At 52.9% G+C, this 16042-nt stretch overlaps 7 protein-coding genes across 7 annotated transcripts; 4 read left to right on the top strand and 3 right to left on the bottom strand.

The window, feature by feature from the left end:
- Positions 1 to 25: 25 nt before the first annotated feature.
- On the bottom strand, positions 26 to 2214 carry BO66DRAFT_392591 (Zn(II)2Cys6 transcription factor). Its single transcript, XM_025647558.1, has 4 exons — positions 2041 to 2214; positions 928 to 1975; positions 562 to 871; positions 26 to 513 (listed from the first exon to the last, which is right to left on the bottom strand). The coding sequence occupies exons 1-4, from the start codon at positions 2072 to 2074 to the stop codon at positions 79 to 81; spliced, it is 1827 nt and encodes a 608-aa protein (XP_025502897.1). The 5' UTR covers positions 2075 to 2214; the 3' UTR covers positions 26 to 78.
- BO66DRAFT_114803 (uncharacterized protein) lies at positions 2099 to 2854 on the top strand. The gene is made up of 2 exons (XM_025641849.1): positions 2099 to 2368; positions 2523 to 2854. The coding sequence occupies exons 1-2, from the start codon at positions 2184 to 2186 to the stop codon at positions 2641 to 2643; spliced, it is 306 nt and encodes a 101-aa protein (XP_025502896.1). The 5' UTR covers positions 2099 to 2183; the 3' UTR covers positions 2644 to 2854.
- On the bottom strand, positions 2709 to 4146 carry BO66DRAFT_412246 (M20 family metallopeptidase; the record flags this gene model as incomplete). The annotated part of the gene is made up of 5 exons (XM_025649344.1): positions 2709 to 2938; positions 2987 to 3114; positions 3163 to 3552; positions 3605 to 3987; positions 4045 to 4146. The coding sequence occupies 5 exons, from the start codon at positions 4144 to 4146 to the stop codon at positions 2709 to 2711; spliced, it is 1233 nt and encodes a 410-aa protein (XP_025502895.1).
- A 1134-nt stretch (positions 4147 to 5280) lies between these two features.
- Positions 5281 to 7169, top strand: BO66DRAFT_421095 (MFS general substrate transporter; the record flags this gene model as incomplete). The annotated part of the gene is made up of 7 exons (XM_025649929.1): positions 5281 to 5431; positions 5483 to 5576; positions 5623 to 5747; positions 5804 to 5962; positions 6022 to 6391; positions 6473 to 6880; positions 6969 to 7169. Exons 1-7 carry the CDS (start codon positions 5340 to 5342, stop codon positions 7167 to 7169), a joined length of 1449 nt encoding a protein of 482 aa, XP_025502894.1. The 5' UTR covers positions 5281 to 5339.
- Positions 7170 to 7204: 35 nt separating this feature from the next.
- BO66DRAFT_392590 (putative flavin-containing amine oxidasedehydrogenase) lies at positions 7205 to 9256 on the bottom strand. Its single transcript, XM_025647557.1, has 3 exons — positions 8920 to 9256; positions 7454 to 8824; positions 7205 to 7396 (listed from the first exon to the last, which is right to left on the bottom strand). Exons 1-3 carry the CDS (start codon positions 8980 to 8982, stop codon positions 7250 to 7252), a joined length of 1581 nt encoding a protein of 526 aa, XP_025502893.1. The 5' UTR covers positions 8983 to 9256; the 3' UTR covers positions 7205 to 7249.
- Positions 9257 to 10900: 1644 nt separating this feature from the next.
- Positions 10901 to 11932, top strand: BO66DRAFT_392588 (uncharacterized protein). Its single transcript, XM_025647556.1, is given in 3 exon segments — positions 10901 to 10996; positions 11037 to 11041; positions 11058 to 11932. 1 exon segment carries the CDS (start codon positions 11292 to 11294, stop codon positions 11505 to 11507), a length of 216 nt encoding a protein of 71 aa, XP_025502892.1. The 5' UTR covers positions 10901 to 10996; positions 11037 to 11041; positions 11058 to 11291; the 3' UTR covers positions 11508 to 11932.
- Positions 11933 to 13070: 1138 nt separating this feature from the next.
- BO66DRAFT_325229 (anoctamin family protein) lies at positions 13071 to 15526 on the top strand (the record flags this gene model as incomplete). Its single annotated transcript, XM_025643862.1, has 4 exons — positions 13071 to 13164; positions 13241 to 13394; positions 13471 to 13765; positions 13865 to 15526. The coding sequence occupies 4 exons, from the start codon at positions 13071 to 13073 to the stop codon at positions 15524 to 15526; spliced, it is 2205 nt and encodes a 734-aa protein (XP_025502891.1).
- Positions 15527 to 16042: the final 516 nt, after the last annotated feature.

Below are 16042 nucleotides of genomic sequence, written 5' to 3'. Positions count from 1 at the left end.
TATAATGAAGAGATAAGATTTATGGTTTAGTTATTACAATGAGTAACGTATATCGGAATGACAAGGAGTGAAGAAGAACTAGGCGTGGAAATTGCGCAGCAATTCCCCCAAATCAATCCCCTCCGCAGGACTCGCTTCCTGGCGAGCTAGCACCTCTTCTGCGATCTGGTTGACCCAAAGATACTCTGAGTGAAATCCACGCAATTCGATCAAGCGCTGGCGCAGCCAGTCGCGCTGAATCGGATCCTCGGTCTCAATTAGTGCCATCAACAAGGGCCAGTGTAATCTACGTAGGAGACGGGGGTCCACGGCGTATTGCTTGTGTGTGTTTTCGAGAATCCCCGTCAGAGCCTGGCGGTGGAGTGCAGCTGGGGCCTGGCTGGAGCTGAGTAGACGGCGGTGAAAGAGAATGAGTGCGTAGAAGTTGCTAACAGCCATATAGATTGTGTTTAACGTGCGGCGGGTGGAGCCGGCCCCGGAGATTTTAGCGGTAACGAGAAGGTCGGAGAAACGCTGTCTGGGTTTAGAAAAGAAGCAATGCAGACACAGTGGGAGACTTACATCGCGCACAGAGAGAATCTCAGTGTATAACGTATCGGCTGTGTATGCCGAATCTGCAGGATCGCCTAGACATTTCCAGGCCTTGTGCCATAGTAAGAAGCCAGTGTGGATCAGCTCTAAGCCCCGGTAGTTTTCCATATCATCGGCGATTTCTTGGTCGGGGTACTGCTTGCCCCAAAAGCAACGACTCCAAAGACGTGCGCTTCGGTGAAGTTGGTCTGGGTGTAAAGCTGGTTTGTTGGAGTTGAGCACGTAATCTGTCAGTGAATCATTTGTTGTCGCAAGAACTCGCCGGTTGATGTCGACGTATCTGGGAGAAATTCAGAATTAGCAGATAGTATGAGAGCACGGATAGAAGGAACTTACATGATCCACAGAAGAAATTGTTCGGGAATGAACGACACACGAGAAGATACGTCCCCAACTGGGGGATCTGCATCCATTGACAGCATCACCTCGTCGAAGTCCTTGGACTCAAACAGTTCTGGGTGTGTTTCGAGCAGGGATCGTACTCCTTGGAGATGCAGCTGTAGATGACGCAGACAATGACCGAACTGCCATTCGTAGGCGACCATGAGAAACATTGTCGCGAAGATCATTTCCATCTCAGCAAGTGAAACCTGAGGTTTGGGAGTCTCCAACATCTGCCGAAACTCCTTTACGGCCATGCCATAGTGGAAGCGGCCGTGGTCTTCCGCCGTGGGGCGTCCTGGAGAGCGCAAAACCAGACCATTGCGGTACATGTCACTCGCCGATAGCGCCAGAATCATGCGCATAACCACTCTGCTGACGCGCGCAGGCCCCTGGTAGAGGTAGCAGAAGCTGCTCCACTGCCAGTTCTTCATATAGTAGAAAACGACGGAAGAGGAGGGGAAGTACTGGAAGTATTTCCGATCATGTTCGGTTAGTACCAACGCGTTAGAGCAGGGAAAATCAGTACCCGACAATGATGGATAGAGGGGGGGCGTCTGAGTATAGGCCGGGTGATATACCGGCCAACTCGTGGGGAGGAAGCCGTCCGGGGAAGCCGGGGAGAAATCCGGGGCACATCCGGGGGCCGGGGGCCACAAAGAGGCCAAGGTGTTGGCATAGTGGGCATTAAGGATGCCAACTGTTGTCCCAATAGGAGTAACAGGCGCAGACGCAGTAATTAGCGTAGGAGAGCTAGGGGTTATCGCAGTAGTCGTTGGAGCGACATTAGCGGTGGTTGCGGTGGTTGTGGTGGTGATCGGATCGCTGCGGGTGGGCGGCGGCCACCGGGGCTGCAGATGACGGACGGGCGCATTCTCCCCGGTTTTCCCTCCTCGTTTAACAGGAATCCCCCACTCGCATGTGAGACGCAAATTAAAGCATCGCTTGCACACCGGACGCTCCTCACCACATTTCACTTTGCGACGGCGGCAGGTGCTGCAGCCTGTGAAGCGAGGTCATTTGTTAGTTCGTTCGGTTAGCAGGGAAGAGTCGGCAGATGCCGCATACCATTCTTCGAGCGAGGCGCGTTCCGACCCGACATGGAATGGCACAAGAGGTCCACTCAGTGATGAGATGAACCGATCAACCGGTAGGCATCAGTTAGATCGGGGGGGTGATTAGAAGAAGCCCAGAAGAGCAGATCGGAAACGATGAGCTTGTTTCTTGTTCTTGTTACTTTTTCCGATCGGTTAAGGCACAAGAGAGAAAGTCAGTCCGGAATGTCAGGGAAAAAATCGAAGGAAGAAGAAGAAGCGAAACCGGGGAAGGGAGGCTTAGTCAGCGGTGTCCCCTTCCCTCGACTCGAGCAAGCAAAAGAAGGCTGGAAAAGCATGAGGTAAGTGGAGTGGAACTATTTTCTTGATCGGGGGGCAGCTGAAGAATTGGTTCCATGGAAGAATTCATCTCCAGCATCTCCTCCCCACAACCCAGACCCAACAGGCCTACTCCCGCTGTCTATACTTGTCAGTCATATAACTATACGACTATAGCCTTCCGGATGTTTCACTTGACTCGCTAGCCTCTCCTGTCAATGACGAGGACTCTATCAACCGAGTTATTGATTCATTGAAACGACAAGCACTACAGTCGATCACCACCAACATGGAGTGATTCCTTCTCTCCTCTCCCCCCCGCCCCTTTATCTGCCATCACTGCCACTATTGTTCTCGCCACAACTATTCCTCCACAGCCTGCCGCCACTGTTGCTGCGCCACTGCAAATAGTTCGTCGTCTGTCAACATATCCCACGCGATCAGTGCCAGCGACTTCCCCACAATCACAGCCTCTTCGTGAGCCGTATCCGTGCCCGCCGCAGCAGCAAAGCTGGGATGGTGAGGAAATGAGCCTGGCTCATCGGTAATCCCAAACATCGTGTGGAGTGTTGGCACAAGATAACTGACATTTCCTGCGTTCCGGTTAGCATCAGACGTTGCATTGAGCATTCACGACCAACCAATGTCCGACGACCCTGTTAAGACCTTCTCATGCTGTGCCAATACATTCCGTCCATAGCGGCCCATGTGCGCTTGATATCGGTCGCATAAGGTGTCGTTAATCTTGATATCCGTGTAGAGTTCATTCCTACCACTGTCAACATGTTTTCAACTCCCAGGAAAGACATGACCTTACTCCAGGATGTCCACTTCACAACCGGTGGCCATTGCCCCAGCCTCGATGCAGTTCCGCACTTTGCCCATCAAGGCATTCAATCCTTTCAAGGTCGGACTTCGCACCTGCCAGTAAGCTCTGGTTAAAGCTGGAATCACATTCGCCACTTTTGGTGTGTCCAGAAAGGCAACATGGACCCGCTCGTCAGGGTACATCTGTTGGCGTAGAACGGCCACATTATTGTACGAGGCCACCAAAGCATCTAATGCGTTGACTCCCTCCCAGGGATTACCTCCTGCATGGGCACTCTTGCCTCGGAAGGTGCAATGAATCTCTTTCCGCGCGTTCATCCGAACACCTCCCACACCATCCGCCACAACACCTGGGAAGAGTTCCCGGGGGCCTGCGTGACTAGATGGGTCAGTGGGATGAAGCCGTCAAGGCACCAAAGGGAGAGACTTACGCCATCAGAGACACATCAACAGTTTTATAGGCTCCTGCGTCTATCAATTTGGCCTTTCCTCCGCCATTCTCTTCGGCCGGAGTACCCAACAATTGTGTCCGTCCCGGTAGACCATACTGCTTCAACACGGCGGACAGGGCAACAAATGCTGCGACACTACTAGTAGTGATGAGGTTGTGGCCGCAGGCATGACCGATACCTGGCAAAGCATCATACTCTGCATTGAAGTTGATCAGCCGCCCTCCGGACCCGCTGATCGCCTCAAATGAGGTATCTAGTCCGTATGCGTGGCGAGTTACGGTGAAGCCTTGCTTCTCAAGGAAATCGCAAATTACATCATGCGCACGATGTTCTTCGTATGCCGTCTCTGGATTGGACCAGATCTGTCAAGGTCTAAGTCCGAGAGGATGATGACAATATGGAGTCATGCCCGTACGTACCGTGCGATTGAGCTCACGAAGAGGGCCTTGCAAAGATGCTAGTGTAGCATCGACAGCTGCCTTCACTTCCTCTGCTGTTGGTGATGATTGCAGGATAGCCATTTCGAATGTCTGGTTGGTGTTTTAGTGTCTTCATTGCACCCCGGATGCTGAAGACGGCAGTTCATATATCCTATTTGCTATCTGCGCCACTCTTGCTACGCCAACCCCTCAATCTTACAAACCACAACCAACATTCAATGCAATCCAGCCGTAGCCTCGGCTGATACCATTAAGCCCCGCGCAATACGACGATGCTTGAGATAGTTTATCGTGATAAGATTGGCTGGGTGCCATCATCCGGAAAGTCTGACGTCGGCTGTCTCGCTTCCACCCCGCATTTTCGGGAAACTCAAGGTTTCCCGCTATCGGGGTTTGTTCTTGATCAGAGAGATAATCTGGAGCCATTGACAAATGGTTGCGCTATCAATATCATCACCAGGGTCTAGATATGCAGGATAAGCCGCATGGCGTATACCTACCCAATCCAGTCTATCAGGTGGCCTCGGCAGATAACAGTAGCCGAGTGGAGCCTGGGCGGGGATGATAGACCGGTTTGCGAACCAGAAGGTTGGTGACTTGGTGTGCCACGCGCCTTGCCCTTCATTTCTCCGCATGGGATCGGGGACTGTGGAGGGGCGGTGGAAGCAGGTTGGAAAGGAAATGCAATTCCTTTCGCGCTAAATGGCACCGAGTAATCTATTGAGTGGAGACTCTTTGCCCCAGGATTACCTGCGGATTGGTACAATTGCCGAGCCACTCCCGGCAATTGGTCCAACTGCCGACCGAGCCCTAATGGCTGTCCCAGAAGGCAGCCGAATTCGGCGCCGGGCCCTGGGGTGTGCCTGCTTGACCCACGAGTTTTCCCCGTCGTTCCCTGACTGGATCTGAAAGCGACTGACGATCGAGCCCACAAGAGGCCAGCTGGAGAGGGGTCTGAGCTATAGATTATGCTATCTGAGCAGCAGCAATGTTGATCCCGTGCCAAAGGGATAGCTTTACGAGGACGTAGCTGACATCTACTGCGGGAGAGATTTCTCTATCTAGCGCAGATTAACTTTCTGGTGGCGGCGTGAGTATCACAAAGACAGGCGGAGTATATAAGTCTGGGCGAGAGACGCCTGTGTCAGCATGCCGTGGTTCTCTCGGTCATCCCCATTTCACTACCCACAGACTGTGACGCCATGGAGAAAAAACCTACAAGCCAACCTCAGGAGGAAAACCTGGGGTTGGAGGGGGTGAATTTGGAAGACAAGATGCTGCCTCGAGATGTCGACCTGGGACAAATGCTGGAGTTCGAGGCTACGCCGCAGCAGGAGCGACAGGTTCTGCGCAAGCTGGACCTTGTGTAGGTTGTTGCTATGGCCCTCTGAACAGCACATTCGTTAACAAGAGCCAGGCTTATACCGCTGATGGGTGTCTGTTACATGATGCAGTATATGGACAAGCTTGCTTTAAGCCAGGCCACGCTCTTCAATCTTCGACAAGACTTGGTATGTCCACTCTTTTGTTGTGACCGATCCGTACTAATCCGTACAGCATCTCGAAGGCACAGAATACACTTGGACGTCTGCAATCTTCTATTTCGGATATTTCGCCTGGAGTTGGCCTAGTTCCTACCTCATCGTACGCTTACCGATTGCCAAGTACATCAGCGTCTCAGTGTCCGTACCCTCCTTCCTCCGATCTCCTTTACAACTCTTTTCTGATGGATCGCTAGACTCCTCTGGGGTGGTGTCTTGATGTGCCATGCGGCCGTGAAAAACTTCGGAGGGTTGATGGCCGCTCGGTTCTTCCTCGGTGTAGGTGAAGCAGCCATTGCACCAGGCTTCTCGCTCATTACAGGCATGTTCTACCGGCGTGATGAGCAGCCAGCTCGGTATGAACATCCGAAAGTCAGATAGCACGACGTTACAAAGACTGATACATCGACACTAGGCAATCTGCCTGGTTCCTGGGCAATTGCATTGCCACGGTCATCGGCGGCGTCGTCGCCTACGGCATCGGCAACATCAAAGTCCACTCCATCGCCAGCTGGCAGCTCCTCTTCCTCGTCCTCGGCGCCATCACCGCCTTCATCTCTTTCTTCCTCATCGTCCTGTTGCCCGACTCCCCCAAGAAAGCCATCTTCCTCACCAAACCGCAACGCCTCATTGCCGTGCAACGGACCCTCACGAACAAAACCGGTGTCGCCGATGAGGGCTCCTTCCAATGGCACCAAGCATGGCTGGCGGTTCGCGATCCGCAGACTTGGTTTCTCGTGCTATACACCTTCTGCGTAAACCTCTGCAACGGTGGCGTCACAAGTGTATGTGCATACCCTTCCTCGCTTCCCCTTTTCCCCCACAACACCCTTCCCGCAAGCTAACACCAGCACCGCCTCACACAGTTCTCCTCGATCATCATCAACGGATTCGGCTTCTCCCAGATCCGCTCCCTCCTGATGCAGATGCCCCTAGGCGCCGCGCAGATCGTCTTCCTGTGCCTGACCGCCAGCGTGGCGACCTTCGTCCCCAGCACGCGGATCCTGATGATGATCCTGAACACGGTCACCTCGCTGATCGGCATGGTCCTGGTCTGGCGCCTCGACGACGCGAACCAAGTCGGCCGCCTCGTGGGGCTGTCCCTGGGCGCCGTCTTCGCCGTCAACATCCCGCTCTCCCTGAGTATCATCAGCTCCAACGTCGCCGGGTTCACGAAGCGGAGCACCACGAGCGCGCTGCTGTTCATCGCCTACTGTGTGGGCAACATCGTCGGGCCGCAGTTCTTCCTCTCGTCGGAGGAGCCTCATTATCCGGTGCGTTTACATTATCCTACCGGTCCCTTCCTCGTCCAGATTGTGCACGTACTCGGTTTGCAGAGGAACTGACTAACACATCACATAGACCGGCATGAAAGCCGCCATATCGGGGCTGGCCTTCGGGGCCTTTTTCCTCATCTGTCTGCTGGTGTATTACGTCTTTGAGAATCAGCGACGGGATCGCGCGTACGGCCCTCCGGCCCAGATGACGGAGACGGAGGAGTTGGCGCTGGGGCTGTCCAACCGGACGGATTTGGAGATTGAGGATTTTCGATACGTTTTGTGAAGATCCCCAATGCTGAATGGAATTAGATTAATGCCTTGACTATGAATTAATGTAACGATATTTTTTTTGATGGATTATGTTCATGTCCTCCGCTTGTATCTCACGCCGTGACTGACAAGTAGGTACTTGGAGAAGACATCCTCGGCGAAGTCGTCGAACGGCTCGTACACCGCACCTAATCGGTAGGCCGCTGCCATTCCGGAGATGCATGCGATCTCGTGCATATTCTAGGGAAATTGTCAGCTTCTTTCGAAAACGAAACCCATCAGCAACAAGAAACATACCACCATGGTCCACGCCCCGGCATACAACGTATTATTCTTCCCGTTGATGAACATCATCCCCGGCACGACGCGCAGGTAATGCTGCCAGCGGTGACCGAACTGATGCCACCACTTCTCGCCGATGATCTTGTCCTTGTCGATCCCCTCCCACGTCCACAGGTGTTTGTGGTCCTCGTTCAGGAAGATGGTCTGGTAGACGTGGCGCTCGGGCTCGGGCGGCAGGGCGTCCTCGCCGATCGCCTCCCGGAACTGATGCTGGTAGTGGGTGCAGTCGAAGCCCATCTCGATCTTGTCCGGGTCCGAGTCGAAGGAGTGGGTGAAGTACATGGGGGCGAAACCCTCCCAGCCGTCCGTGCGGCAGCGCGGCGGCATCTGCTGCGCGAAGGCGATCTGCTCCTGGCGGGTCTCGGAGCTGGCCTTGCCGCAGAGCTCCTCCTTGTAGCGGGTCTCGAACAGGCTGTTGAAGTACTCGGAGTCGGTGTGCGTGATGGTCAGGTCGTTGAAGAACTTGACGCCGTTCAGCACGTACCGCTCGCGCCAGGTCGCGTGCGCGCCCAGCATCGACAGCGCCTCGTCGGCGGGGCAGCACAGGATCAGCTCGTCGAAGTCCTCCACCGTCCCCTTGCCGGCCTCGTTGGGGCGCTCCTGCTGCCCGTCTTTCACCGACCGGAGGCGCAGCTTGACTTGTTTATTCTTTCGGTGCAACACATCGGCCTCCGTCTCCAGGAGCACCCGCACCCCTTTCGCCGCCAGATCCCCCTTCCAGTCGTGGTAGAACTCCCCCAGGTTGGGGAAGGTGTACATCTGCGGCCGGTTCTGCATCAGCATGTCCTCGTCGTACTCCCACAGGCGCATCTGCGGATCGTCGAACAGCCGCTCCAGCAGCACGCACGCCACGTTGGGGGTCTGGTTGCCCGTCCCCAGGAACAGCGCGATCAGCGGCAGCACCATCTTGAGCCCGAAGTCCGTGCTGAAGCGGAACAGCCGCAGCATCGTCTTGATGGGCATCAGGCCCAGGATCGGCATCAGCCGCTTGATCCAGCGCAGCACGCGGCCCAGCTTGCTGATCTCCGCCGAGTAGGTGTCCACCAGCGGGCTGGGGAACACGTTGGTGAAGAAGCTGTCTCGCCCTTTCCCGAAGGAGACCTGCAGCTGCACGGGGTGCGGCTCGTAGCCGTATTTCTTGAAGAAGTGGAAGGTGTGGCGGAAGATTGGGGAACCGCCTTGCACCCCGTCGTTGAGCCAGGTCGCGCCGCCATGCTTTGCGGCGTCTAGGGGGATTGTGGTCGCTTGGCCGCCGGTCTGCGGGGCGCTGTCGATGAGGGTAATGTCAAATTTGTCGGGATGGTTGGCTAGGGTGGAGGCGCAGGACTTTTGGGGGTTCAGTGAGGTGTTAGCGTGGGTGTGTTGGGTTGCGGTGATGGTGATAGTGATGATGATGGAGACAGGGATGCGGAGATTCTTACCATACCGGCGGCCCCGGCGCCGATCACCACCACTCTCTTCTTATTGTTATCATTCTGGGCCATTGTGAAGGCCTATACTAGGTTTTGAGAAGGTATTCAGATGAAGGTCGCCCATGAAGAAATGCATCGGTCTTGACGAGATGTATATCTAGGAGGTGAGTCAATGACGTCAATGCTCGGTCGCGGAGAATTCATGCGCTGTTAATCCATTAAGTCATCCTGAGGGCATGATTAGATCGATTCTCATCCCGGCTTTTTCAGATAAGGTTTCGGCGATCCGATCTCGATCTGCTTGGTGTAGCTCGAGTTCGTGAATGATCCTTCACTGTGAAAGTTCTGTGCCGTCGTTGTTCAAGGTTATTTTAGTAGCATTGTTTCATTGTCCAAAAACTGTCTCACATGATCCTGCGGGAGTGTTGTTCATGATGATAAGAAACTCTTATCATTCTCAGAACACCAAAGCTGGTTCTAGTTGAGCCAGTTTGGTTTCAGGTCAAATCTCTCTCCCTTGGAATTGTTGAATGCAAGATAAACAGCTTTGCAAGGCTCCCAGTCCTCAGGTCCCGACCCCGCCTCGCTGGCAGTGTTTCAGAGATCGCTCAAGTAGGAGTTTTTGCTGCGGAATCAAGTGTCTGATTGTATAAAATAGCGACTTCTCACAGAGACCGAGTCGGCTTTATGAGTGGGGACGAGGTTTGCTGGAAACACACCTCAGGTGGTATATCTCCATCGATGCGACGTCGGTGAGCGGAGGGACACAATGACTACCTCCTTGTTTAGACAGCTCGCAAGCGAAGAGGCTAACCACTGGAAAACAGACCGCTGCATCATAGCATTTGCGTGGTTTCATGAGCTGATCACATCTAGTGCACCCTTGAGCATCTCGCAAGACAACTCCTATCACTCCGTTCTTCGGAGATGCTGTGACGACAGATCAAGGATCGGCGTGTCCTTCATTCATCAGGGTGACAAAAGATGAAAAGCTGTAGGTCTGTGTAGGTTCCCGAGGATGGCTTGGGGTGTACCCAAAGTTGGCACAGGAACATCGGCCGACACTTGTGGGTTTGGGGTTCGTCAATTCCAATATTGCTAGGGTCAGATCTGTACAGTGGCTAGTGCCAGGAACGAGACGTAGATGAGATTAGAGGAAGCTGAGATGAAGCAGACTGACGTACAGGACAACGCAGATGGTAAGATGGTAGGAGGTGGAGGATGGAAGCGGCGGGAGGTGTTGGAGCGGGCGCAACTTGGAAGGTGGACAGACCTGCCATTTGTGTTCTTCTGGGCGGAAAACTAAGTACCGCTTGGGCCTCGGAGAAAGAATCACGATGGAAGTAGGATGTCACTGGACTGACAATGCTCTTTCTTCTTTGGTATACTGAGGCAGCTATCTCGTGCTCATTATCAGAGGGGTATGAGGTAGCCAATCCAGGGAGCTTGAATAGACATAGACAGAAGTAAACAGGTGGAGTGTCTGGAGGACACGATATGGAAGCTGGGATATGGTCTACTTCGAAGTGGTGGCACATGAGCAGAACACAGAGGACCTACCGGAATCTCTCCGCTACTGGTTGATCAATCAACTCAATACTTTATTTTCATGAAGATAAATTAATCAAAAACTAAAGGTTTTGACACCTTGGATGCTGTAAAAGAAATTCATTTCGCATACACTCTGCAGATTGCTTTATCCTCTTTCAGTCAAGGTGACTGGTCTGTCGCTCAATTATCCATAACAATTCACATCTGCTCTTCGTCTTTTTTGTTTGGCTTCATCTCATTAGCTGGAGACAGAGCTTCACAGCGGATGGATATGTGCGGTATGCTGCTCGTGCATGTGCCAATGTATAGTACTGCACAGTCCTGTACCAAGACGGGGCACTATGCTTGGCCTGACAGCTTAGTGTGTGGCCTCTCTAGTCATGGAGGCGCCGTTGGAATCGACATATAGTGCCGCAATCATCACAATTGTTTTCGATCACGGCATGCAATTCAAAAAGAGGTATCTCCAATAAGAAAAACTCCCGTGGAGCTTACATGCTTGGTCGACACGGGTCTGCTTGCATTCGATGGTAACTGTCTGCATGTCAGAATGGGTGGTCGATCATGTGAAGTCCATTATGCACATGATCTAATGTGCACCTGGGTTGGTGCAGCATAATCGTTGGGCGACGAAAGTGAACTTTTGTCTAGCCCTGATCGATCCAAGGGTAAATATCGTTGATGGTTGGCATTGAAGGTGGAGTTCAGTTAATCGTCGTGCCCGTCTCCATGTTAACGGTCGCAATTGGTCGTCTCCTCTTTTATAAGGTAGCACTTTCGAGTAACAGAGTCTGAGTAGTTATAATCATGATTTCGGGGCTTCGTATCGCATGTCGGTCCCACGGGGCTGGTGGGCTGATTGTATAGCCACAAGCATTGTTTGTCCCTTAATCGTGCATCGGCTTCCGGAGCCGTGGAAAGTAGAAAAGAAAGAAGACAATGACGGCGAGCAAGACAACCAAGGTGGGCAAAAACATGAATGTAAAGAGGAAGACACTCAGCCCGAAGGCAGCATTCTGGCCCGGAAAGAATCGACGAGCCATTAGGTCGAGAGTGGCGGCGAGCATGGATACGGGGGATTTTGGTCAACAGATGATAAGCGCTAATTATTGTTCCACAAGTTGGTGGTCTAGCGATAGTGGCAAGCAGGGATGTAGAGAAGATCGACGGCGAGGAGGAGAAATAAATCGCTGATGGTTGGAGGTAGCCAAGTGTTTGGTGGGGAGAGTGAAGCAGAAGTGATGCGATCGCGGGTTGATGGTGTGGTGTCGATCCAACAAGACGGTGATAGTTAAGCATTTATAGACATCAACTCAAGGTCTCAAGGTTGCCCGGGAGGCCCAGCCGGCGCAGGAAGAAAAAGCTTTGCTGGATGATTTGCAGTTGCAGGGTCCGATAACGATCATGGATTGGAAATGAATATGCCTGTTGAACCACCCAGAGGTCCAAATTGGATGATGAGTGAGGGATCCGCGGACCGCGGTCGGAGTGGAAGGAAATTTCCAGAGATGGCCGGGGATGATTGGAACTAAACAAATTTGAGGTTGGACTGCCGCGATGGTAAGGACCTTGTATCGTAATAATGGATGCCTGCAAGGTGGCTGCATTATCGACACCAAATGAAGTTTTCATTGGTGGTAATGGCTGTTGCCCCATGTGGCGCCACACTCAGCTATCTATTTTGGGTCTAGTGGCTCTGTCAATGCTGTTTCGGGATGACGCAAGGAGTTCCAGTTTACGGTGACCCGTAGTACAAGTAGTACTAACAGTACCGGATCACGGCGGTTTGGCACAGGCAGCAGGAATTCCTTCCAGAACAACTGAGCCACTCTTTCCTCTTTCCTCACGGTCGCACTGCGTCGATTCCAGATAAACTCGAAGCGTGGAGTTAATATGTAGTATGCAGAATTATCTGAGTGGGTCAATAGAGTAGATGAGGATTGGAACCTTGGCTGGCTAGAGTACTCGTACTGTACCTATAGGTATAGGTAAGTAAGTGGACTGGTAGAGTGCAGCCCTGCGTAACTTAGCGCTGAGAAAAGTGGCAGGGGCGGAACCATTGGCCACATTGCCTTGTAGGGCTGAGGCTAGTACTGGCTGACCTTGGCGGTTGGTTTACTCGGTATTATTATTATTTTTATCATCAAGTCACTCTCATTTCTCATCGTTTTTCAACTCTGTCCTGTTCAAAATCACTTATTAATCCACAGTCATGGTTAAGTGCTAAATATCCAAAGGCTACCCACCACCCACTTCATATTCTTTCTTAGTCTCTTTAGTTCTTTTCTCCTTACACACACTTGCTTCTTTCCCCCTCCCACCCCCCATCCCTTCGCTTCCCCATTTCCCATTTTGCTCCTCTTGTTTTTCAGTTGGCCCCCCTCCCCCTCCCCCCCCTTCTTTCTCCAAACACACGGAGTGTGGATGCATCCGTGAGCCTCCCCCACCGCCGCGCGGAGATGAGGCTATCCCACTCGCTACTTTGACTCCCCCGCCCTCCATCGATATCCTTTCGAGTCTCGATATCATCATCCCTTCCTTTGATCTCTTATCTTCCTTTCGTCTATTCTCCTCTGTTACGACCTCCAACCCCCTCCGATCAACTCGAGATGGGGCTCTTTGCCGGTCATGAGCCCGTCGACCAAGCCGAGCTGGATAATTTCGGCGTCGACTGGGTCATCCACTACTCATTCGAAGATCTCGGTAAGGAGTTGTACCTCAACCACAACCATGATTGACAACAACAACAACGTTAGCTCACAGCCACCTCCTGGTGCAGAAATCTCGCAGGCCATTTCCGAGTTTCGAACTTTGATCCACGACTTGGAGGAGGCGCATCTGCAGGTCCAGGTTCGCCATGGTTACGGACCCTCCCTGCTGGTCTTCATTCGCGTTCCCCCTGATCTCCTGGGGAACATGGTCTACAAATCTCGGTATTTTTTTTGAGCCTGGGGCACCCCACCCATCTCACTCACCCACCCTCGCATCCCTAATCTAACAATCGCTCAGAGTCAAGGATTGGTTACACGGCATTATCCATGAGTTCCCGGCAGGCGACGATCACACGGTAGTTGAGTCTGAGACTGCCGCGGAAGCCCTCCGGTCGGTCTATCATGCGGTGACTTGGCAGAAACACTTGGGAGGGGCGGGAATCACCCCCAAAATAGGCCAGTGGAAGAATATTCAGGCTGCCATCCCTCTCCAGGACCGCGCCGCTAATGCCGAACTCTTGCGCAAATGGAGTAAGACGCTCAATATTACCGCCGAGGATCTCGACGCTATCCGGGCGCTGTTCGGTGAAAAGGTAAGCACTCTTTTTTTCCCCCCCACTCCTCGTTGGATTTGGACTTCCTCCACGCGCTCGCGCATAATAGATACTAATCACATGTTCTGAACAAACTAGGTCGCTTTCTATTTTGCCTTCATCCACTGCTATTCCACTTTTCTCGTCTTCCCCGCCGTTTGGGGCGTTTTCTGCTGGTTCTATCTGGGCCCTTATTCCATCACTTGCGCTCTCGTCAACTGCCTCTGGTGTATTATCTTCGTCGAGTACTGGAAGACTCGCGAGATTGATTTGAGCCTACGGTGGAACGTTCGGGATGTCGGAATTCTCAAGGTCAATCGACCGGAATGGGTGTGGGATAAAGAAGTCCAAAACCCCGTTACAGGGGAGACAGTGAAGGTGTTTTCGACGCAAAAGCAGTTCCTCAGGCAGCTGCTACTTATCCCCTTTGCGACCGTGGCTGCTCTAGCCTTGGGCACTTTGATCATCTTGTCATTCGCTTCCGAGGTATTGGTCTCCGAGATATATACCGGTCCCTTTAAGGGCTACCTGGAGTTTCTTCCAACCATCTTGTTCTCCCTCTCGCTGCCGTGGATCACCAATACGCTCACCGAGTTCGCCAAGCAGTTGACCGACTACGAAAATTACCGCACGCAGGACCAGTACGATGTCGCCCAGACTTCCAAGACCTTTGTCATGCATTTCATCACCGCCTTCCTGCCTACCTTGCTGACTGCATTTGTTTACGTGCCATTTGGCACGAAGCTGGTCCCTTATCTGGATGTCTTTCGCACTTATGGCCTCATGTCTGCCAATCTGGCCAAGGAGATCCACATTGATCCGGCCCGCCTTCAGCAAGAGGTGATCTACTTGTCTGCAACCGCCCAACTGCTCAATTTTGGCGAGGAGATTGTGCTTCCCTACGTCAAGCAGACGCTAATGCACAAGTGGCGCACCTATCGCGACGGTCGCGATGCCGCTCGCATGCCTCGTCGCCATTCCCAGCGGACAGATTTGTTACTTGTCGATGCACCCGAAGAGGCGGCATTCCTTGCGCGTGTGCGCGATGAGGTGGAAGCGGACGAATACAACGTCCATGACGATACTTTGGAGATGTGTGTACAGTTTGGATATCTGGCCCTGTTTGGAGTGGCCTGGCCCTTAGTGCCGCTCGGATTCTTAGCCAACAACTGGCTAGAGCTGCGAGGCGACTTCTTCAAGCTCAGTTTGGAGTGCCAGCGACCCCCGCCGATTCGGGCGGACTCGATCGGCCCGTCTCTGCAGGGACTGGAAGTGCTTGCCTGGCTAGGAACTCTTTCCACGGCCGCGGTCGTTTATCTATATCGTAATAGTATGGAAGGGGTGCAATTCTCCTCCTTCCTGCTGACCCTGCTTCTGGCTGAGTGGGCGTACCTTGGCGTCCGGTTTGTGGTGCAGACCGGCATGGAAAGGATTAGCTCTGTAACCCTCAAGCGGGCAGAGGCCAAGCGGTACGGCATGCGCAAGCGCTACCTCGAGGCCACGTCAGGCAATGTCTCCCCGCGGGGCAAGCCGCGGGTCCGGTTTGAGGACAAGGTCAGTGTGTACACCACCGGCACCGATGTGAGCACCAGTAAGGAGGGGCTTTTGCAGCCGGGACATGATGGTCTGCACCATGGACGCCAATTCTGGTCCTGGGCACCTCAGGAGGCTGCTGACGCTGGTGTACGCATGATCAAAGCATTGAACACCACGATGGACGGGTCGAGAACTGGGCCGACCAAGCTGGCCAAGGGAGCATAGGCGTTGTATTGTATTTCTCAGTCCCCTCGTTGTAAATGATGAACTTCCTCTTTGTTTTTGTTCTTGCCTTGAATGAGTCTTATCTTTGTAGTGTAGAAAAGTAAGTTAGGGGGGGGTGGAGTACCTACTACCTTACTGTGCATGGGCACCTTTGAAGTGGCAGGCTGCAATCTGCACGGGTGTCTTCTTAGTTCCCTTTGACTTTTCCCCTCTCCATCGGACCTGATTTTGAACCACCACTACTTGGACCCCTGGAATAATTCTCAGATTGAAAACGCCATTGATCTGGATTATCTGATCGCATGATTGTGAAAATTGATGAAAGCTAAACAGCACTCATTGAGTTTTTGGAGCTCGTGGGTTGGACAAGCGTCAGCCCTATAAGGCATGCCAAGTGCGGATACTCCCAGGCGACCAGCCAATCAGCTGGCCAACCGACATTCCGGACTCCATTCTTGCCCGCTGGTTTGTTGCGCGTCTCTCTTTCCAGCTTCTCTGCCAAGTTCCAACTTCTCT

The sequence above is a fragment of the Aspergillus aculeatinus genome (genome assembly GCF_003184765.1).
Source record: "Aspergillus aculeatinus CBS 121060 unplaced genomic scaffold BO66scaffold_30, whole genome shotgun sequence".
In the NCBI taxonomy this organism is placed as follows: Eukaryota; Fungi; Ascomycota; class Eurotiomycetes; order Eurotiales; family Aspergillaceae; genus Aspergillus; species Aspergillus aculeatinus.
Note: the sequence above shows the minus strand (reverse complement) of the source record. Positions and strands in the feature narration are given on the sequence as shown.